Source organism: Aplidium turbinatum, chromosome 11, assembly GCF_918807975.1.
Source record: "Aplidium turbinatum chromosome 11, kaAplTurb1.1, whole genome shotgun sequence".
In the NCBI taxonomy this organism is placed as follows: Eukaryota; Metazoa; Chordata; class Ascidiacea; order Aplousobranchia; family Polyclinidae; genus Aplidium; species Aplidium turbinatum.
Genome location: NC_137482.1, coordinates 7,833,345 through 7,852,241, shown reverse-complemented (window position 1 = coordinate 7,852,241; position 18,897 = coordinate 7,833,345). Strand labels below are relative to the sequence as shown.

General features: G+C 36.3%; 1 protein-coding gene and 1 non-coding gene across 2 annotated transcripts; one reads left to right on the top strand and one right to left on the bottom strand.

The window, feature by feature from the left end:
• Positions 1–9,561: 9,561 nt before the first annotated feature.
• On the top strand, positions 9,562–17,291 carry LOC145779919 (uncharacterized). The gene is made up of 8 exons (XM_082591591.1): positions 9,562–9,655; positions 10,427–10,553; positions 11,866–12,034; positions 12,861–12,971; positions 13,557–13,649; positions 13,933–14,047; positions 14,483–14,566; positions 16,349–17,291. Exons 1-8 carry the CDS (start codon positions 9,601–9,603, stop codon positions 16,615–16,617), a joined length of 1,023 nt encoding a protein of 340 aa, XP_082447717.1. The 5' UTR covers positions 9,562–9,600; the 3' UTR covers positions 16,618–17,291.
• On the bottom strand, positions 10,955–11,037 carry Trnal-uaa (transfer RNA leucine (anticodon UAA)). Its single transcript has one exon. It is a non-coding gene; the product is annotated as a tRNA-Leu (tRNA).
• Positions 17,292–18,897: the final 1,606 nt, after the last annotated feature.

Sequence of the window (18,897 nt, the reverse complement as noted above, 5' to 3'; positions counted from 1 at the left end):
GTGGTTTCATGTACGCAAAACCCGGGCCGTTGAGGAGATAACTTGGGACTGGTACCAACGAGATCCTCAGGCCAGAAATCAAGACACTTCTGAGAAAAACGCACCATAGCCAGACTAAGCGGTGTTTTTTTAAGTTTGCGGGCTCCTTGGAAAGGTTTGAACCCCTAAAATCATCTCGGCCCTGGTCTAAAAGTACTCCCTGGACTCCCCTCTCACCAGGGCTGTGGAGTCGGGCAAAAAACATACAACTCCGACTTCTCAGTTTATAACTGGCCGACTCCGGCTTCAGTGTTGCCAGATTTTAGAGGGTTGCCAGATTGTTTTAAACTTTTGGCCTTTTAATTTCTTTCAATTTATTTTAACTTTAGGTTATAATCAAAATAAAATTGAAGCGGCAACTTTCATAAACATTAACAAAAAAACACTTCTATTTTATGGTGAAGTTATATAGCTCAATACGGAGAATAGAAAACAATATTTGGAAAAAGATTGCAAACAAAAATTTTATTGTTTATCGTTTTGTATCGAGCTGGAGTCGGCCTTTTTTAACGACTCCGACTTCGACTCCGGACACGCCAAAATTCTTCTGACTTAGACTCCACAGCTCTGGGTATAACGCACGAGGAACCTTCATTAAAATGCAGTATCTTCTCATAAGGCTAGCGTAGTTCAGTGAGTGAAACATATAATTCCTGATGAGGACACACGTACGTGTCGAAAACGTTTGAGTTTATTTTATGTTATATTTTGTGTGAAATAAAGTATGCTAAACCCGCTAAAGTTACTATGTTTTATTTCTCTATGATTCAAACATATAATTGTAGCCTATACAGAAAATGATGCCCTCACTAGGTTACTTAATTCTTATCTGTAAACCACTAGCTCGTAGACAAAACCTCTATGTAAAGTTGAACCCAGATCTACGAATATCAATTGAGATCTGGTAATGATTGAAATGGTATAGTTTTCATCAGTGCATTTTACGAGGTCAACAACTAAACTACCATGAATAATTTTGTTATTATGAACGCTGTGGTTTGCAGTCGTGTGAGGACATAATGTGGTTGGGAGAAAATTCAAAAATGATTGTCTTAAGGTGTTTTCTGCCAATACCTTACAGAAAATAACACGGTGACAAACGCTTTCCGTTTTCCCACGCGCATTTCTAATAAGATCAAAACATAAACAGAAACTATCTTGCATAACTTCTCTAAGACCGTTGAAGTTGAGTCAGGAAAATAAAAAATAGTGAAATCGGAATAAAAGAAGATTGTCACTGTATACATCTAGTGATAGTTTAGCTTAATTTGCACCAGTAGCCTACAACGCCTCATATTATTTAATTCAGTAAAGTAGGTTACCTTCAGAAATCTTTTAAATTTACAATGATGTGCTTTTAGCTAAAGGCATAAAATCATGTGTAAAATAGGAATCACTTCAAACGCAACTATAAGATGAAGAATGCAAATATATTTTGGCTTCCATGTCATCGTTTGTTTCTGACTAGTTGGCAATTTAAATAATAAAAAAATTAAATCAAAAGTTCTAGAATTTATATTAATAGCTCAGGCTACTGTGGAAAAAATGTTTGATTGAACATTTTTAAGACGTGATATCTAGCATGGGTAAATTTACCCACTTGCGATTTAACAAATTTTACAAAGCAAAATAAATAAACGAAAAGAAAAACGGTAAAAATAAACAAAGTTGGTAATTTAATGCAAAATTTACACAATTCATTAAGACAGTTCATAGAAGAACAAAAAAAATATTTCAAATATTTTCGAAACAATGTTTTATCGAAGAAGGGCTCATGTTATGTGGAGCGGAAATTGTTTTGTGAAGTTTTTTTTTCAAATTGATACAAATAGGCTAATGTGTCGACTAACTTTCCTGTTCTAACGCTCCTGATACAGAGCCAATATTTTTCAATAACTCTGTTGTGTCACCTCTACTATTTTTTTTTCAAGTTGTCAATCCGCTAGAAGCGCTCAGGCTGAACTTATTACGAATAGAAATAGGCCTAAGTTCGGTGGCTGCTTGATTTCTAAGGTTTCACAATAATTGTTTGAATTGCTGTGTGAAGTTTAGAACAACAGTTTTCAATCACGCCTCTGCTACAATTTAGATTTTGAAGATAGACGCAAGAGTTAAAGCTCAACTGTAAACCTAATGTCAAGTTTTTATATCAATAAAGTAACAAATAAAAACAATACAAAACTTTAGACCACGCCATGGCATATCTTATTCCATGTAGGTTTTTCTAGTACTGAAGGGATAGTTGTCGTGTTGTAGTTTCTACAAAAGTGTCATAAAATAACATGCTATGGAACAGTGATTCTCAAACAAGGCGATTTTTAGATTGATAGGGGCAAAAAATAGACAGTCGATATAGATATATATTAAAAATTGATTAAAGAGGCAAAAATTGAAAGTCGAAAGAGGCGATTGCTGGGATAAAATACTAAATTACTACCCAAGTATATTTGATGCTATATTCGTTACCTTTGTGATGGCCACAAAGCTCATTCATCACATTGAATTGCAAACCATATAATCTTATATTGATTTCGTGGAATAGCCTAACCATTTTTAAAAAGGGAGCAAAAATAATGTTTTCAAAATGATAAGAGAGTAATGGAGCAAACAATTTTGAGCTGTACCGATGGTTTCAACCGGGGTAAAATTATCTTCTGCAGATAAATTTGATGTATCTAGGCTACGAATTTCGTCGTCGTCGTCGTGTGAGCCTCTGGGGCCGAGGGTCTACCATTTTACCACTCCAGACTCACGATGTTCCCGGATTACACTGGAAAGCTACCAGTTTTTGGTTTTATCATCCATGACGCGCAGACCTTCCACTCCTATGAATTTAATAGATCACGAAAAATATACTACATGGTAAATTCTGGACAGAAAATAAGTGGTGAAGTTAATTTTCTTTACAAAAACCGTAGGGGTAAACCACGGCGAACTAGAGAATACGGCCAGATATGCCACATTAAACAGGCCAGTTCTAACAGGCCGACTGCATTCAAATTGCATTTTAAGTTACAGTGGCCAAATGCACTGTTGGAACGTAACTATCGCTCAACAAATCACTGGGATGGTCAAAATGTTTGTTTTGGAACCATAACACTTCATATATAATACAATATATTAGATATAATAACTTGAATATAGTTTAAAACAAGATAAAAGTTCAGCAATACTGGATGACAAATGTTCAAATATCGTAAGTTGAGACCAGTCTTTTATTCCCTTTACTTTGTCATAACAGAGTCAAAATTACACCGCTTTTAAAGTAATATACAGTATTTGTTCCAGTTTATCGAAAGCCCTTGCTGGGAAAGCCAGTTTTCCGTATTAATTTTATTATGATATTGACGATGCATTATCTTGAGTTCAAGATACCAAATTGGGTGCTGAATGCAGAGTCTGAGATAGACATTGAATACTTTTGCATTGGCATCCTCTGTCACTGTGATAGTTTGCTTCCATAGATCAGTTTTTTCAAGACATCATACAGTTTGAAAACTCAGGTCCAGTCATGATAGCAGAATACAGCACTAAGCAGTAACAAACATAAATTTGCGATTTCTTTAAAGTTTCTCAGCTTGCGCAGACAAATTTCTCTTCACTGGGGATTGTTGAACCAGTCTTGATTATATTTATCCATTTACACTTACAGTAACATTGAACAGGTAAAGGCCGAATCAGTACTCAATCCTATGTTTCTGAAAAACAAAAACACTTATTAGCAAAGAACTGTATTAATGCTGCACTCCTAACTACTAGAGTTTGCAAATTGGGTAATTTGGTAAGCTAACTGCTTAATGGTAGTATTATCAGGTTGTTTTTTTTATATCACTTACAACAAAACTTAGATAGCATTACATAAACACATATTTTAACCACGGCGTTGTAACACAATAATAATACTTAATGCACTAATTAGAGTATGGCAGCAGCTGCCGGGAGCATCGTCCAAATCTTAAATTTACATTAATGTTGATGCAGATACAATTTGAAAATAAAACACCTTGCAAAATACACTACTATGTGAAAACTTTTTAACACTAAAAATTGTTGCAATCTCATGGCAGTAGTGTCCAAATCTAGTTAGATACTGATTAATCTAATACTGGTTCACATATCATTACAATACAATTCCAAATTTGGTACCAGGTACCTACGATGAAAGTACATGCAAATTATATGCAATGCTCAAAAGCTACATTGCTAGTACGTTGATAACCATCAAGATCAAATTTATTTAGGAAGTTAACAAGAAAAATTGGTATTAAGTACAAGATTGAAAGCAATGTTCATTGTTCATTCTAATTGCTAAACTGAAATTTCGAAGTGACTTAATATGACAATAAAAAATCCATTTGGACATATCATCACACAAACACAAAGATGAATCATGGCCGACGCTGTGTTTTCCTGGCAACAAATATAATGGTTAATAGCAAAAAACTCATATGCTTTTATGAGGTTGGTATGAATTTGTACCATGAGTTTTACCAGAATAACTTGCATTCTGGTCAAGAAATTAGTCAAGTCGGTGTGGTTTCGACTTCACAGTTACATTGACCTGTACAGTGGCAAGAAATACATATTAAAAAACAATAACTTTCTAGCAATGCAATGTTGAGTGACATTTTGGTTCTGGTTAAGAAATTATTCAAATATTAATACTGGTTTCAAATCGACGTGGTTTCAACTATCACAGCTATATTGACCTGTACAATGGCAAGGCCTAGCAATTACAAAAATGTTTCAACAACAGTGCTCCTACACAGTGTTATCATGGAAATAAACAAAACAACGTGCTTTTCCAACAGTGTTGGAAAGATAATAAGTATACTATTTGCAATGAGCTATGCAAGAAAGTAAAGCTATCAGTAAGATTGGTAAAAAGCTGGTATGATTTAAAATTACGTTGACAGAACTCGCAAATCATGGACTTGAGTAAAATTCTAAAAACTGTTATCCTGAAATTATGTAGTCAACTTGTGAGATAAAAAAACAACTAATATTTCACTAATTGCACTAAGGTAAAAACACTTTTAATCATTAATGAAAAAGCAAATAGCAAATAAATTATTACTTTGGAAGTGGTCTCCTTTACATTTTGGTTCATTGCCTTTTCTTAAATCCTACAATTGAATCTTTGACAATACTGTCATCCACAAGGCGGTGCTTGTTATTAAAAAATACGTTCACAATGATGCTTATTATCACATCGCACACTTTCTGTTCTTTCGCATGATGACTTTTATAGCGACAGTTGTAACAAGTTTAGTTTCCCAAAGTAGGTACTTGCGGGGACGACCACGTGGAGGTACTTGCTTTCGTCCCCAAATCGATGACGACACCAGGCAGTGGCTAACCAACGGATGCCCTGACATATAGCGACAATACGAGAGAAGAAGAAGCACACTTTCTTATTATGCAAATCACATGCAAAATTAACACTTAATATGTGGTGTAAAATAGCAGAACTAATCAGGCGTACTGACTTACAGTGTTGGCTTTGTATGAAATCTTCAAAATGGTCCAGTAATCCAAAAGCTTTGCAGACAAAATCTGATAACTGTGGGGAAGGTATCGTTAAATTTCCTCTGGAAAGATTATTGAAGTATGTGGAGTCAGTTGAGCATTCTTGTAACAGCAGATGACAAACAGTACAGCCAAACTTTTTGTGGATTTTCTTAACAACATAAGATGATTTTATGAAAACCTAGAGTAGAAGCTTTTAATTTTATGACCCAGTCAGACTAGGTAGGCCTAACCGTACAACTGCCAGTGAAAACTCCTCAATCTCAAGCTTATCCCAGCACCCTATCATTTCACTACTTGATTTGTCTAGGTACCGTAGCGTACTGTCAGCTCAGAGTTCTGGTCGGACTGAATCACACTGCACATTTTCATTGGCTTAATCCTAAACAAGTATTTTGTAAATTTCAGTGACACCACTGCATACTGTTAACACTAGCCTACCCTTTTTATGTTTTGATTTTGCAATGTTACCCAATCCATTCCTGAGAATGGACACCATTTTTGAATTTGCACATTTTCAGTTTTTTTAAGTGCAAGATAATTGCACTAAATTGTATTGTACTTATGCACACCAGTAACTAGGCACTTTGAACTATCAAAGCAATTAGGCCTTAGCTTTCAACGAGTCCAGTTTCAGTACATATTCATAATTTTAAAACTTCTAGCAAAACTTGCAAAACTTCAGTTTTTAACTGCTAACTAGCTTCTACTCACCAAGGATGCCAGCGACAAATTTCCAATAAACTTAGATTGTGTGCTAAAAAAAACCCAGATGAGGCAAAAAAAACCCAGGTCCAGAAAATATGTAGTAAAGCGGTTAAAAAAACCTGCGTGCGCTTTCAGCACCATTTTTAAATCATTACACAGAAGCCTCAGAAAGCTACAAATAGTAACACGTAGCCTATATATATATAATTATACAATAAAAAAAACAATGAAAACTATCAATACTACAAAAAAGTGCTCAATGCTAAGCAAAAAAGCAAAGCAGAGCAAATTAAATCAAATATAGTAATTAATAACTATATTTGATTTAATTATACAATATACATGCTTATGTTGGTATGGTAGTTAATATATATGTAATATAACTATATACAAAAACAAGAGCTTGGTAGGCCTATATGGGCTCACAGCAAAGATTTTGGTTCAAAATTACCTTTATGGTAAAGCGTCTAGCTAGCAAGGTTCAGTGCGTGTTTAACCAAAATTTCTAAAACTGACTAGACAAAACCAATAAGGTTAGTTTTGACTTTTGAACTAAACTTTTTGCTGTGTGAGTTGTAGACTGCGGCTGAGGAGAATCATCATGCCTGCTTACTGCTTGGTGTACAACTACGATAACTTGGTACTTAGCAATAAACCCTGCTTAGCCTTTTTCATTTGAACATAATGTTGAAAAGAATAACTCAAATTCACAATAAGTAAATGTTCAGTAACACAAATAGTTGTACTACTCCAATTTTTAGTCATCCACATTTTCATAAAGTTGAATCATTTCTTTAGCATCCTGTAGGCTACCTCACTGACTGCAGTAGCTGAGCAAAAAAACATTACCAGTAGGCTACCTTATCATTCTTGTGTTGCAGTGTGGACCATTTATCGAAGATCCCAGTGCCTTAATACCGTGCAAGCTCTGTACAAAGTTAAAAACCAAAAAAACCTAGATTTACCTAAATTTGAAATAAAAAAAATTAAAACCCAGATGTGGTCAAAAAAACCCAGATCTAGGTGGAAAAACCAAGGTCTGGCATCCTTGCTACTCACTACTGTTGTACGAGTGCACCTCTTGTCACAATGACCAGAGTTGCCAGGTCCACTATGGAAAAAAATGCCAAACAACTGGTCAAAAAATGGCAAATGACCTAAAAAAATGCCAAATTAGCAAAACGCTGCAAAATCGAAGGTTTCTTCATTAATAAGCAATGGATTCGGTAAAAAATGGGTAAAACTGCAACAAAGCTCAGCCTACACTTGCTGCTATTGCACAACCTAGCTATCTTCATTCCTGAGAGTACCGTATTCTTCAGAAAAAATAATTTTGAAAAAATGCCAAACAAGATTTTTTCATGCTAAACAACATAAAAAAATGCCAAATTTGTGAAATTTGGAATTCAAAATTCCACCCTGGCATCCCTGACAATGACACATGCTACTGAATTGCGAAAACAAAAGAACTGCGCCTGCGCGCTCCTGCATTGTTTGCTCAGACAATCACGTGATTGCGATTTGTAGGACAAAGTGACTAACTGCCGCATTAGTCGGGGAAATAAATTTTGCAACAATTTTTAGTGTTAAAAAGTTTTCACATAGTAGTGTATTTTGCAAGGTGTTTTATTTTCAAATTGTATCTGCATCAACACACGGCGAACTAGAACATTTGTCATCCAGTATTGCTGAACTTTTATCTTGTTTTAAACTATATTCAAGTTATTATATCTAATATATTGTATTATATATGAAGTGTTATGGTTCCAAAACAAACATTTTGACCATCCCAGTGATTTGTTGAGCGATAGTTACGTTCCAACAGTGCATTTGGCCACTGTAACTTAAAATGCAATTTGAATGCAGTCGGCCTGTTAGAACTGGCCTGTTTAATGTGGCATATCTGGCCGTATTCTCTAGTTCGCCGTGGGTAAACGAAAATAAAAAGACTGAGAACTTCTGCGCTAAAACTTTGCCCACGCACGCGTTGTCTAGGTCATAGAGTTTCATCGATTTCATAAAATGTATTAAATAGTAAAGCTATTTGGTGCTTAAAGTTTTTATCAAGAAGGCATCCTGATTAAATTAAAGAAAAGCGTGGGTAACAACAAGACAAATCGAAAACTTTGTCAGTCAATTAAAATTTGTCTAATTGTATCTTCGCGTCATGTTAAAGCATAATCAAAGTCTAAATATCTACTCTGCATCGGTTTCACGTCGACAAACAATATTTCGACGTTGACTGGTACATTCTTCACATTGACTGGTACAAGTTGCTTTCGCCACCCGTCGCGCTAGTTTTCTACTTTAAATCAACTGACAACAAAGAAAAGCGATTTAAAGTCCTTTTAAATAACTGTCTTCTGTGAATTGAGGTGCATTTTGCCGTGACGGTGATTACAATGAGGTTTTTACAACTGAATGCGGAGTCTTTCACCTGACCTCAAATAAGACTAGAGAAGTAGATTTGAATTTTTTGAAAACTGTATGTAGCCTACAAGAAAAATTTATCTAACTGGTTTTATTGAAGATCAATGTTGATATCGTAAGTTTTTTGCGGAAGTATTGTTTAATTTTGTTTTAGAAAAGATGCAAGCATGCATACCAAGGAATCTACGCGTTCTGCATAATTATCTCACCGTTTTTGAAAAGAATTAGTGATAAGAAAATATAGTTATTGAAGCAATAAAAAATATAAATTCAGCTTTGCGTGCAGTAGATTTTCGAAATCAAGTCCAAGCGAATTTAAAACCTTGTCTACATCTTTCAAAGATATAATTCTTGGTAAGGGTTTCACTGCTATGAAAGAAAGTTACAGTAGTTGCTGATAGTGATACAAGCGTCAATCACATGACGCCTAAAAGTAAGTTCAAAGCAAACAAATCAATATTTAAGTGGCCACCGTTTTGCGTGGCATGTTGGTTGGCTACTGTGGATGATTAGAGAAATGAGATGATGTAAAATGTAATTCGTATGCTAGATTGCGAGTGCAAGGAAAGAGAAACGAATGCCGGCTAGATGAATTGCATCGGACCAATAAGTAACAAGAAAATGTAGAATTACGTTATTTTACCGAGAAGGCACCATCCATATGCGTCCAAATAAAATAGGTACAGACTACAGGTAAGAATACAACAAATTTTCTGCTTAAATTTAAACACAAATGCTTTGAAAAGCAAATAATAACGAAGTTTCTATCAATGCTCTCAAGATTAAGAATTGAGACAGGGATGCACTCACAGTTCATATTTCATTAATTGTAAAAGTTGTTTATTGTTTAGGTGTAAGGCTGATGATAACTATAGATTTCTAAACTATATTACAATGCCAGAAGCAGACGGCGTAACAAAGGAAGACCATCTCATACCAGCTGACCAAGGTAAAAGGGATTTCTTAAACTTTAAAGACAGAAAAGGTATAAAATATAGATCACAGATTCTGGCTAACATACGTCTAAATAGGCCCCCCAAAATGGCTCTTGAATAAATGTTAGAAACACGTTGTAATGGCTTTTAAAGGCAGCGCATGCCTGTTCCTGCCTTGTTTTCGCTTCCGTTTCTTATTTGAAAAGTTGAGTAGAATAGACGTCTCCTGGACTGATGTAACGAATCTAACAGTTTGTAGTACGATCGTGGAGTTTCTATCTTAGGTAGTCAATTGGTCGTTTATACATTGATCCAATCTGCTGCAAGTGGAGATAGTCACTGACCTTGGTCAAATATTCAAGTTTAAGATTGTGCAAGATAAGAAGGATTTTGTTTCAATTTATTTTTTCGGGAACAAATTTTCAACCATTTTGTTTCGACCAAACGGAACATCGTTCGATTTTTAAACGCTGCTATTTGTCTTTAGCCATTGAGGCGCAGAGAACTATTCAGCGAACAGATGTGACTCACAATGGCAAAACGGTTGAGCCTGCCTGGTATAAAATATAATAAAAGAATTATTAATGAAAAAATATTTAACAAAGCCACTACCCTTGTCTGAAAACGATCAGTCTCTGATTAAATCGTCACAAAACTTATCACCTTCTATGATTAAATCGTCACAAAACTTATCAACTTCTCTGATTAAATCGTCACAAAGCTTATCAACTTCTTCAATTATTTTTGTAATCTACTATAATGTGCGTCATTGTTTTAATTTCCAGTTGCTGCGGCAGGCTATGTTAACCCGTTCAGAAGTGTGGATGAGTCTGCTAATCATCGCAGAATCACTGATGGGGTTCTTCATACTCAATATCCTCCCAGAGTCTATCCTTTCAGAAATCAATCTGGGTAAGATTTTATTTTATCAAAACCAATTGCTAAAATTGTAAAGTATTAGATTTTGTGTTTGTAACATTGTATAATAGTAGATTTCACGTTTATTTGTTTTACTTTTGAATTGACGTTCGAGTTTTTGAGCCTGGAGTTTCTCTTCTCTTGGCTTTAAAGCAAAAGGAGTAACTTTGACCCGGCATTCGAGTTAATATCATGGAGTCGTTGTTTTTTTTGTCTTTTCCTTCTTATAAATCTTGTTTTCTCTGCTCCACTGGCAGACTATTGTGCAGTATTCCGTTCATAATGCAGCCTTTTCTGAACTTTTTTTTAATTGATCTTAGCTCGTTTGATGACAGTTGAGAGGAATTTGTGGGGAGTGCATTAGAGCTTTACAAATTTGCGGTTAAAATAAAAAATACTGGATGTGGGGTTCGAACCCACGCGGACATCTGTCCATTGGAACTTAAGTCCAACGCCTTAACCACTCGGCCAACCCAGTTGCAGAATGATGACGGGATGAAACTCAAATGATTTTCAAACTACAAAAAGACCTATGTTTTGAAAGATATCCACCAGATTGTCACATACATCTGTGTCACGTGAACAAACGACACATGGTGTCATCCTAAAAAATATATCCGTTTAACAACTTGTGAATGCTGAATTGTAGAAAATAAAGTCAATAATAAGGCACTCAGTGTAATCACAGCGCCATCTGACAAGATTTGAGCGGCAAAGTTGATGTTTTATTTTTTTTTTCCAAAAAATGTCCTCTTAGATAACAGTTTTTCCATAGTACATCATACACATTACATCATTCATCATACACATTGTGGAGGAGCAATTGCTCCCCCAAAATTTTATCTTACCCCTCAAAAAAGGTTTTTTAATATTATTGCAGTACTGTATTAATTACAATGTTAATGACAATTGTATGATATGTTGAACGAAGTTTCACAAATGTTTGGCTGCACTCCGTTGCTATATTGTGAACAAACTCTTTATTTCAAACATTGAAATATTTTCTATTCTTGCAACAGACAAAATAAAAGGTTTCTCTCTCCCTCCCCATCTCTATTTGCCCTCTCCAACAGTTGCTCCCCCCCCCCTTAAAATCTTTTTTATAATTACGTTATTGATCTGGATAGTTATGGCAAAAATTAATTAATGACTGCAAGACGCACTACCAATTAAACTTATTTTTTATTGCTGGACATGTATAGTCGTTGTGATCGAACACTGTGACCAGTGTCAGTCTTGTGAGATCACAAAGGTTTGTATCATCTTTTTTTTCCAAATATACGAAGTTTTCACTGTTTTATTTCAGGAAACATTTCAGTCCGAAGGCGAAAAACGGCGAGAAAGTCCTCAGCATGTACGAATCCGAATTTGTGCTGAAGCCGTTGTCCTCTCGCAAATATCGACCATCATCAATAAACAGAAGAAACAATCCCCATCCGAATGTTGCATTTCATGTCAAGCACATGCTCAATCAGGTGGTAGATATATGAAATTATAAATAGGCTCATCTAAAATTAAAAACGACTCGTAACTTATGGCACACATTCAGGAAGATCTGAAAACGAGTAACCAACAAGTCAATCTAGTTTATTGGCTTTGACTTAATTTACTTTGACGAATAATTTGATTTATTACAGGATTAAGTCCTGTTTATGTACGTGCTTGCTGTAGGCGCGTCTGAGTTAGTTTGAAGCACTTTATTCTGATACTGGTGCGATTGTGGAACTATTTTAGCAGTTAGTAAGTTAAATACTGTAAGCCAAAAACTATTGATTGCATGCAACAAAAGCTTAGTGTAATGTAGTATAGTTATTATTAGTCTGTTATCTGCATATATTTTGTGGATACATTGGTTGCAGCTGTAAGAAAATTGGGTTTGTGCCATTTGAACCTAAGCGTGGTATTTTCACTTCATAAAAAAAAAAACTCTAGTTTATTGTCTTATTGGCCGGCTTTCACTGATCGTGATCGACAAGTTCTAAGGCTTTGACATAAACCAATACAAGTACCGGTAACCGACAAAAATATTTTTACTTTATATATGGTTTAGAATGCTGAATGCTATTCCCACATTGTATAGTAGTAAAGTCCACCTTTAATGGGGTAAATTAATTAAAAAAATCGACTGCATGATAAATGCTCGACGGGAGTAAATTAATTTTTATATATTACATTAGAAAAAGTTGAGACCTTCTATATGTGCATAACTGCATAGGTAGCAAATCGATTGATGTAACTGTTCTTAAGAATTTACTCCGTCAGCATGATGCACACTATTTAAACATTGCTCCTTCTTTTCAGCGCGTACCGGTGGTTCGGACTCGAATGACATTGGAAGAGTTTAATAGGAAACCCTTGGATTCTCCATACGTATCCAACACACATCGAGTGTACAGAAGATACGAATCATCCGTATGTAGTTTCAAATTTTTGAAATTAAGTTAAGTATAAAGTTTCCTTTTTTCCCTGATTAAACTTGTAAGTTGCCATTATAAACAAAAGTAATGAATTTACATTATTCCAATCACTGTACTTACTGTATCTCTACATGAAATATTACGGAATGTTTTTGTGAGTTTTTGATTAGCTGAGTTTGATTTTACGTTAACAGGCACCTTTCATATTGATGCCTGCAGTTTATTATGAACTCAATCCAGCCATAAAGATTTTATGGCTATACTAATAATGTTATGGTTTCTTTTGTTGTTGCTTTACAACTGCTATGGTCTTTTAGCGACAGGAATCCTTTTTAATTTTTATATCTGGTTTAAGATGTCATCGCATTATTAGGCTACTCGACTTATTCTCACTGCGCTATGCAAGAACGAATACAATCAGTGCCGTTTTTAAAGCCTCGGTTTAACCCGACCTGGAATCGATCTCACATCTACTAGCTCCGGAGCCGAAGGCGATAATCACTCGGCCACTGAGCTGGTGATGTAGCTACACTATTCCTGTTTTAAGATTTTGAATGATTTGTAGCTATTCCTGTTTCAGGAAATTGATCGAGCCAAGCCTCTTCAACAATCCGTGGAGACTGCCACTGGGATAGTACCAGAACTCAACAAACCAGAAACAAATGAAACAGAAGTATAAAAATTTTCTAAACTAGGAACGAGAAACAAAATATCTGCAAGCTAAGTTAGGCAGAGTGCATGGTTTTCTACGTTGACATTAGCAATTAGTTGCAGTAAATCCTCGTTTTAGCTACAATTAAGCTTAAAAGCAAAATTAGTCTGCTTCAAAGAAACTATGGATAAAAAACTGCATATATTAATTATCATTTATCAAATTTACTTTGACAGCAAGTGTATTCAATGCAAGCTATTAGATTAGAAAGATTTTCTACTTTATTTTCTATGGTTGGTTTTAGACAAAGTTGTTTCCTGTGATTCCCTGGAACACTCGATTGACTGCTGATAGAGCACAAGAACTCAGCAATGCAGTGATAAAACCAAAAAAGAACAAGTATCAGCCACATTTATCCGGTAAAAACTGATTTCTCTTTATAGTAGGCTAGCTACTTTGCATCAATTTTTATGGCTCTTTACTACTTTTCTAAATCTTGTGTTAACGTTTACACGTCATATTAGTGACTGTCCGTCCTGTTGTGAGTGGTAAAATATCTTGAGAAGTGAAATCAAAACCTAGGCTAAAAAAAGTCAAATCAGTTGATTGGCTTCGAATAGTACCATAAGAGAGAGCGAGAGAGAACAAAAGGACATGTTCAGTATGTCGCAAAAATAGGTGCATTTCACCGGCGTTTGCACCCCATGGCATAAGCCACCTGCAGATAGCATATGGCCTTGTTAAGAGTGGAAATGTGTATAGATTTGTTTTTTATTAGATAGCATAAAATTATTTATCTGAATGAGGAAAATTGATGCAAAAAAGCAAAGAAAAAACAATGTTTATTCGTGTAGGTGCCAAGTCATCTGTATCGGAAGAGACATTTCCATATCTTCCGATCAAAGATTTGAATAAGCCTGGATTGAAGTCTTGCGGAGGTAAACTTATAAAATTCTGAATAAAAGGTAAAGTTGGTTCTATACTTGATTCAAGTGTCGGGTATGAGAAGATAAAGCTCTCATTGTACTAAGCCATCGGCACTTAGAATAGGGTGGTGCGGTGTTTTCAACAACCAGCTTAGCCGGGAGTCGAACCAGGTTTGCATTATTGGAAAGTCAACGCCTTATCCGCTGCGCCAATTTTTTCAAAACGATAATAATCTCAACTCAGTGGTTTTCAACCGTTTTGGTGGAACGGAACCCAATGAAGCATTTCAAAAGCTCGAGGAACCCCTGTTCAATAATTTAATTGCCTTATGCAAAAAACATAATTTGATTAATAAAATTAAATTAAAATACTCATGTTCTCACAAGCAAGCAACTTCCTGCTGCAACCAGAAGACAAGTTTACTCCAGTTGTGTGAGGAGTGTCATGCTCTATGGCTCTGAAACGTGGGCTACTTTAGCAAGCACCGTCAAGCGCCTACCACGTAATGAAATGACAGAGCGATGGTAAGATGGACCTGCCTAGTCAAGCCTGAAGACAACATCCAGTTTGAGACTCTTCTATCAAAGCTCAAATTAAAAGACATCAATGAAGTCCTCCAATTAAGCAGACTGAGATAGCTTGGTCACGTTGAGCGCAGCTCAAGCTGGATCTCACAGGTCAGATGTGTCAACATCGCAGCACAGCGGGTCAAGGTAGGCCAAAACTTTCTTGGGAAGAACTTGTAAAACGTGACCTTGCAGCCCTGAACATGGACTCTGCCCGTGACGCGACAATTTATCGAAAGACAATTTATCGAACGACAGTTCATCGAACGACAGTTTATCAAAAGACAGTTCATCGAACGACAATTCATCGAAACGACAGTTCATCGAAACGACTGTTTATCGAAACGACAGTTCATCGAACGACAGTTTATCGAAACGACAGTTTATCGAACGACGAAGCACTTATGCAATGGAATACTCAGGGGTTAGGGGTTAAGGGTTAGGGGCTAGGGGATAATGGTTAGGGGTTAGGGGCTAGGGGTTGGGGTTGAGGTTAGGGTTAGGGGTTAGGGTTAGTGGTTAGGGGTTAGGGGTTAGGGATTAGGAGTTAGGGATTAGGGGGTTAGTGGTTAGGGTTAGGTTTTACGTTCGGGGTTAGGTTTTCGATTAACAGTCGTTCGATAAATTGCCGTTCGATAAACTGTCGTTCGATTAACTGTCGTTTCGATAAACTGTCGTTTCGATAAACTGTCGTTCGATTAATTGTCGTTCGATAAACTGTTCGATAAAATTGCAGCGAACGTGTTAAAGTGTAGCAAATTTATAAATAGTGGCATACCTGATCAATATTTGATTATATTTTAACAATATGCATATTGTAATAAAATAGACTCTCCGATTTGAATGTAAACTTGCGGAACCTCTAGGCTTACTAGCGGAACCTTAGGGTTCCGCGGAACCCTGGTTGAAAACCACTGGTCTAACTCATTAAAACTCATCATATTGGAAATAGTTAGCTAGCCTACTATCAAAAAGTGATTACATAGTTTTGACATCGGAAAATTGTTGGCCACCAAGGTAGTTATTTAATCCCCAGGCATTGTGACACCGGTTGCTCTACATTTGAAAAATGTTGGAACTGTTCAAAGTGGATCTTTTATTAATTTTAGTTGTCAACCTTGGTTTGGACCAAGCATTTTGAGCAAAAAAGTTACTTGAGTTCCATTTTTAACAGACAACCAAGATTTTTTTGTTGATTGATTCAAACGTCTTGTTTTGATTGTGTAGGATATCCCGACTCGCTGAAGGCATTGTCGTGGGATGGGGCTCCTGTCGCAAGCGCCCGGACCACGTCACAAGTGTTTGGAAGAAAACGAGCAGATCAAACAAAAGTCGAAAAAGCAGCTCAAACCGTTGTTCCAGAACTTCCAACACCAACATCAAAAAGTTTAATGTTTAAAGAGTACGCGCAATTTCCTAAATACGCTCCGCAAATGATCCAAGATTATTATAGCGGAAAAACAAGAAAAAATGTCCTGAGACCATACGTGCATTAAAGCATTAGTTTATTGCCAGAAATGTTTTTATTTTCTAAACCAGGGGTGTGCAACTTATGGCCTGCAAACAAGGATAATGCGACTAGAACAGGGCTGCAAATCTTACAAAGTGCAGCCTACAAACTGATGCAGTCCACTTCCTTCAACAACAGCTTTGACAAGGGTTCAGGAAATATTTTTTTGGGTACTCCAAGCCCAAGATGATTTTAGAGGCTCGGAACCTTTCTAAGGGGCCAAAGAACTCAAAAAAAATACTGCGCACTTTTTGCTACAGTTTGTGCGTCCAATTCATTCTTCGAAAGCAAACCCGGCCTGCTTTTTGGCGGAAAACTACCCCTTTTTCCATTGAATTTACTAGTGCGTTGATAATTTTCCTTTCCTTGATACGTGTCTTCTTTTCTTTTTTATTTTGTGTTTTTAGAAGCGACTAGTCAAGCTACCATGGGCCCGGTGATTTTATTGGTTACAGGCCAAAATAACTTCACAATGATCCTGCCCTACACGTTCCAGTTTGCGGGGTTTATTTTTGCTAACTGTATTTGGCGGCTATCACAAAGTCTTCACACCCCTGGTCTCAATTGTTTTTAGAAAATGTGCTAAAATTCTACAGTATAAGAATTTGTAAAAGAAGTTTTTCTGTGTAATTTAGATTTACGTCTTTGTGATTTCTTATTGTAAGTGACATAAAAAATTTTCTTTTTTCTTTTTGTGTTGATATTGGAGTTGTTTATCAGGTCTAAACTCATGCAAATCTAAACAGGTAGGAAAAATTTGCAGAAGATAAAACCGCAACTAACGTATGATGAATCCCTGTGATGATTGTGGAGACAGAAAGGTGATGAAACCTTGCCCTTCTGGTCGGCAGCCAAATACGCACAGTTTGGAATAAAAATAAAAGCGGCAGAACGATTAATACAATTTATGAGCATGACTAGAAATCAAACCTTGGATGTTCGGCCGTCATTTGAAAGCGCTTGGTATGGAATCCCATGTTCAATTATATTCACATGACGTCATAGCACATAACTAGGGGAATTGTGTTCCGATACAGAACTGTGGAGTTGGGCGAAAAATATACGATTCCGACTTTTCGATTTATAAATGGCAAACTCCGCCTTCAGTGTTGCCAGATGTTTGAGAGTTGCAAGATTTTTTTTTGATTTTTTAAAATTTAGTCTCACCCACAGTAAGTCGTGACCGAAATTGAAATGGTGACTTTCACAAAAACTGACAAAAACAAACATTTCTATTTTCAGGCAAGTTTTTGCGTGCAATACGGAAAACAAGAGACAATATTCTGAAAAAAAAATGTAAACAAAAATTTTATTTATCGTTTTGTATGCAGCTGGGGTCGGCCTTTTTTCAACAACTCCGACTCCGGACACCCCAAAATCCCACCGATTCCGGCTCCACAAGCCCTGGACTTTCGAAAGCTTGTGAGAACCCGCAGCATCAGGCTGAAACAGACCGTTTCACACCTAGGGATTGTAAATCATAGGGATGCGAAACTTCATCCGCTTTTGGCTTATCCGCAACACTAGAAGGGTTACGTTTTTTTCTAATTTACAAAATATTTTACTTTTTATGGGTTATATAAGAAGAGTTAAGTTGGTTTTAAAGTAATTTAAGGTTTTTAGTTGAAAGCAAGCCTGCAGTAAAGCGTAAAAAAAATGTCAAATTTGCTATTGACCCTTCTAATGTTGAAGGAACAACGGAGTTGCGCATCCCGTAATGTACCGTCCCTATTCACACCAGTCTTTAAGCGTTGAAACGATGCAAAAAGAATTGACTAGGTAGGGCCGGATTTAAATTAGATTCAGCCATGGCCTCTCCCCCGGTCGGGAGTGTGGGGGCGGTTAACATGGCCCTTGTCACACCCCCTGGTAAACATCTCAAATTTGGGGGGAAATGTCCAGTTATTTTGGAAAATTATTAGTTGTATTAAAAAGTGTAGCCTATTTGCAAAGAAAAAGTTTGGGAAAACTTTGTTCGTACAACGAAAATGGTCTATTCTCCTATGACTATGGCCATCAACCAAGCGACCAAACACTAAAACAGAATTTGACAATAATATGTGATCATCATATTCCGAAATGGGTCCCCTTATGAACTTTGTCTCGGGATCGGGTCCCTCCAAGCCTAAATCCACTTTTGGGGACGCTGTTTCCTCTTTCTCCACTGACCAAACAAAGCATAGTTTTTCTAGTGATTTACCAGAAAAATTATGTGGCCAAAATATGAAAGTTTTTGCTTGACTATTCTCGCTTTTATGGATATGAC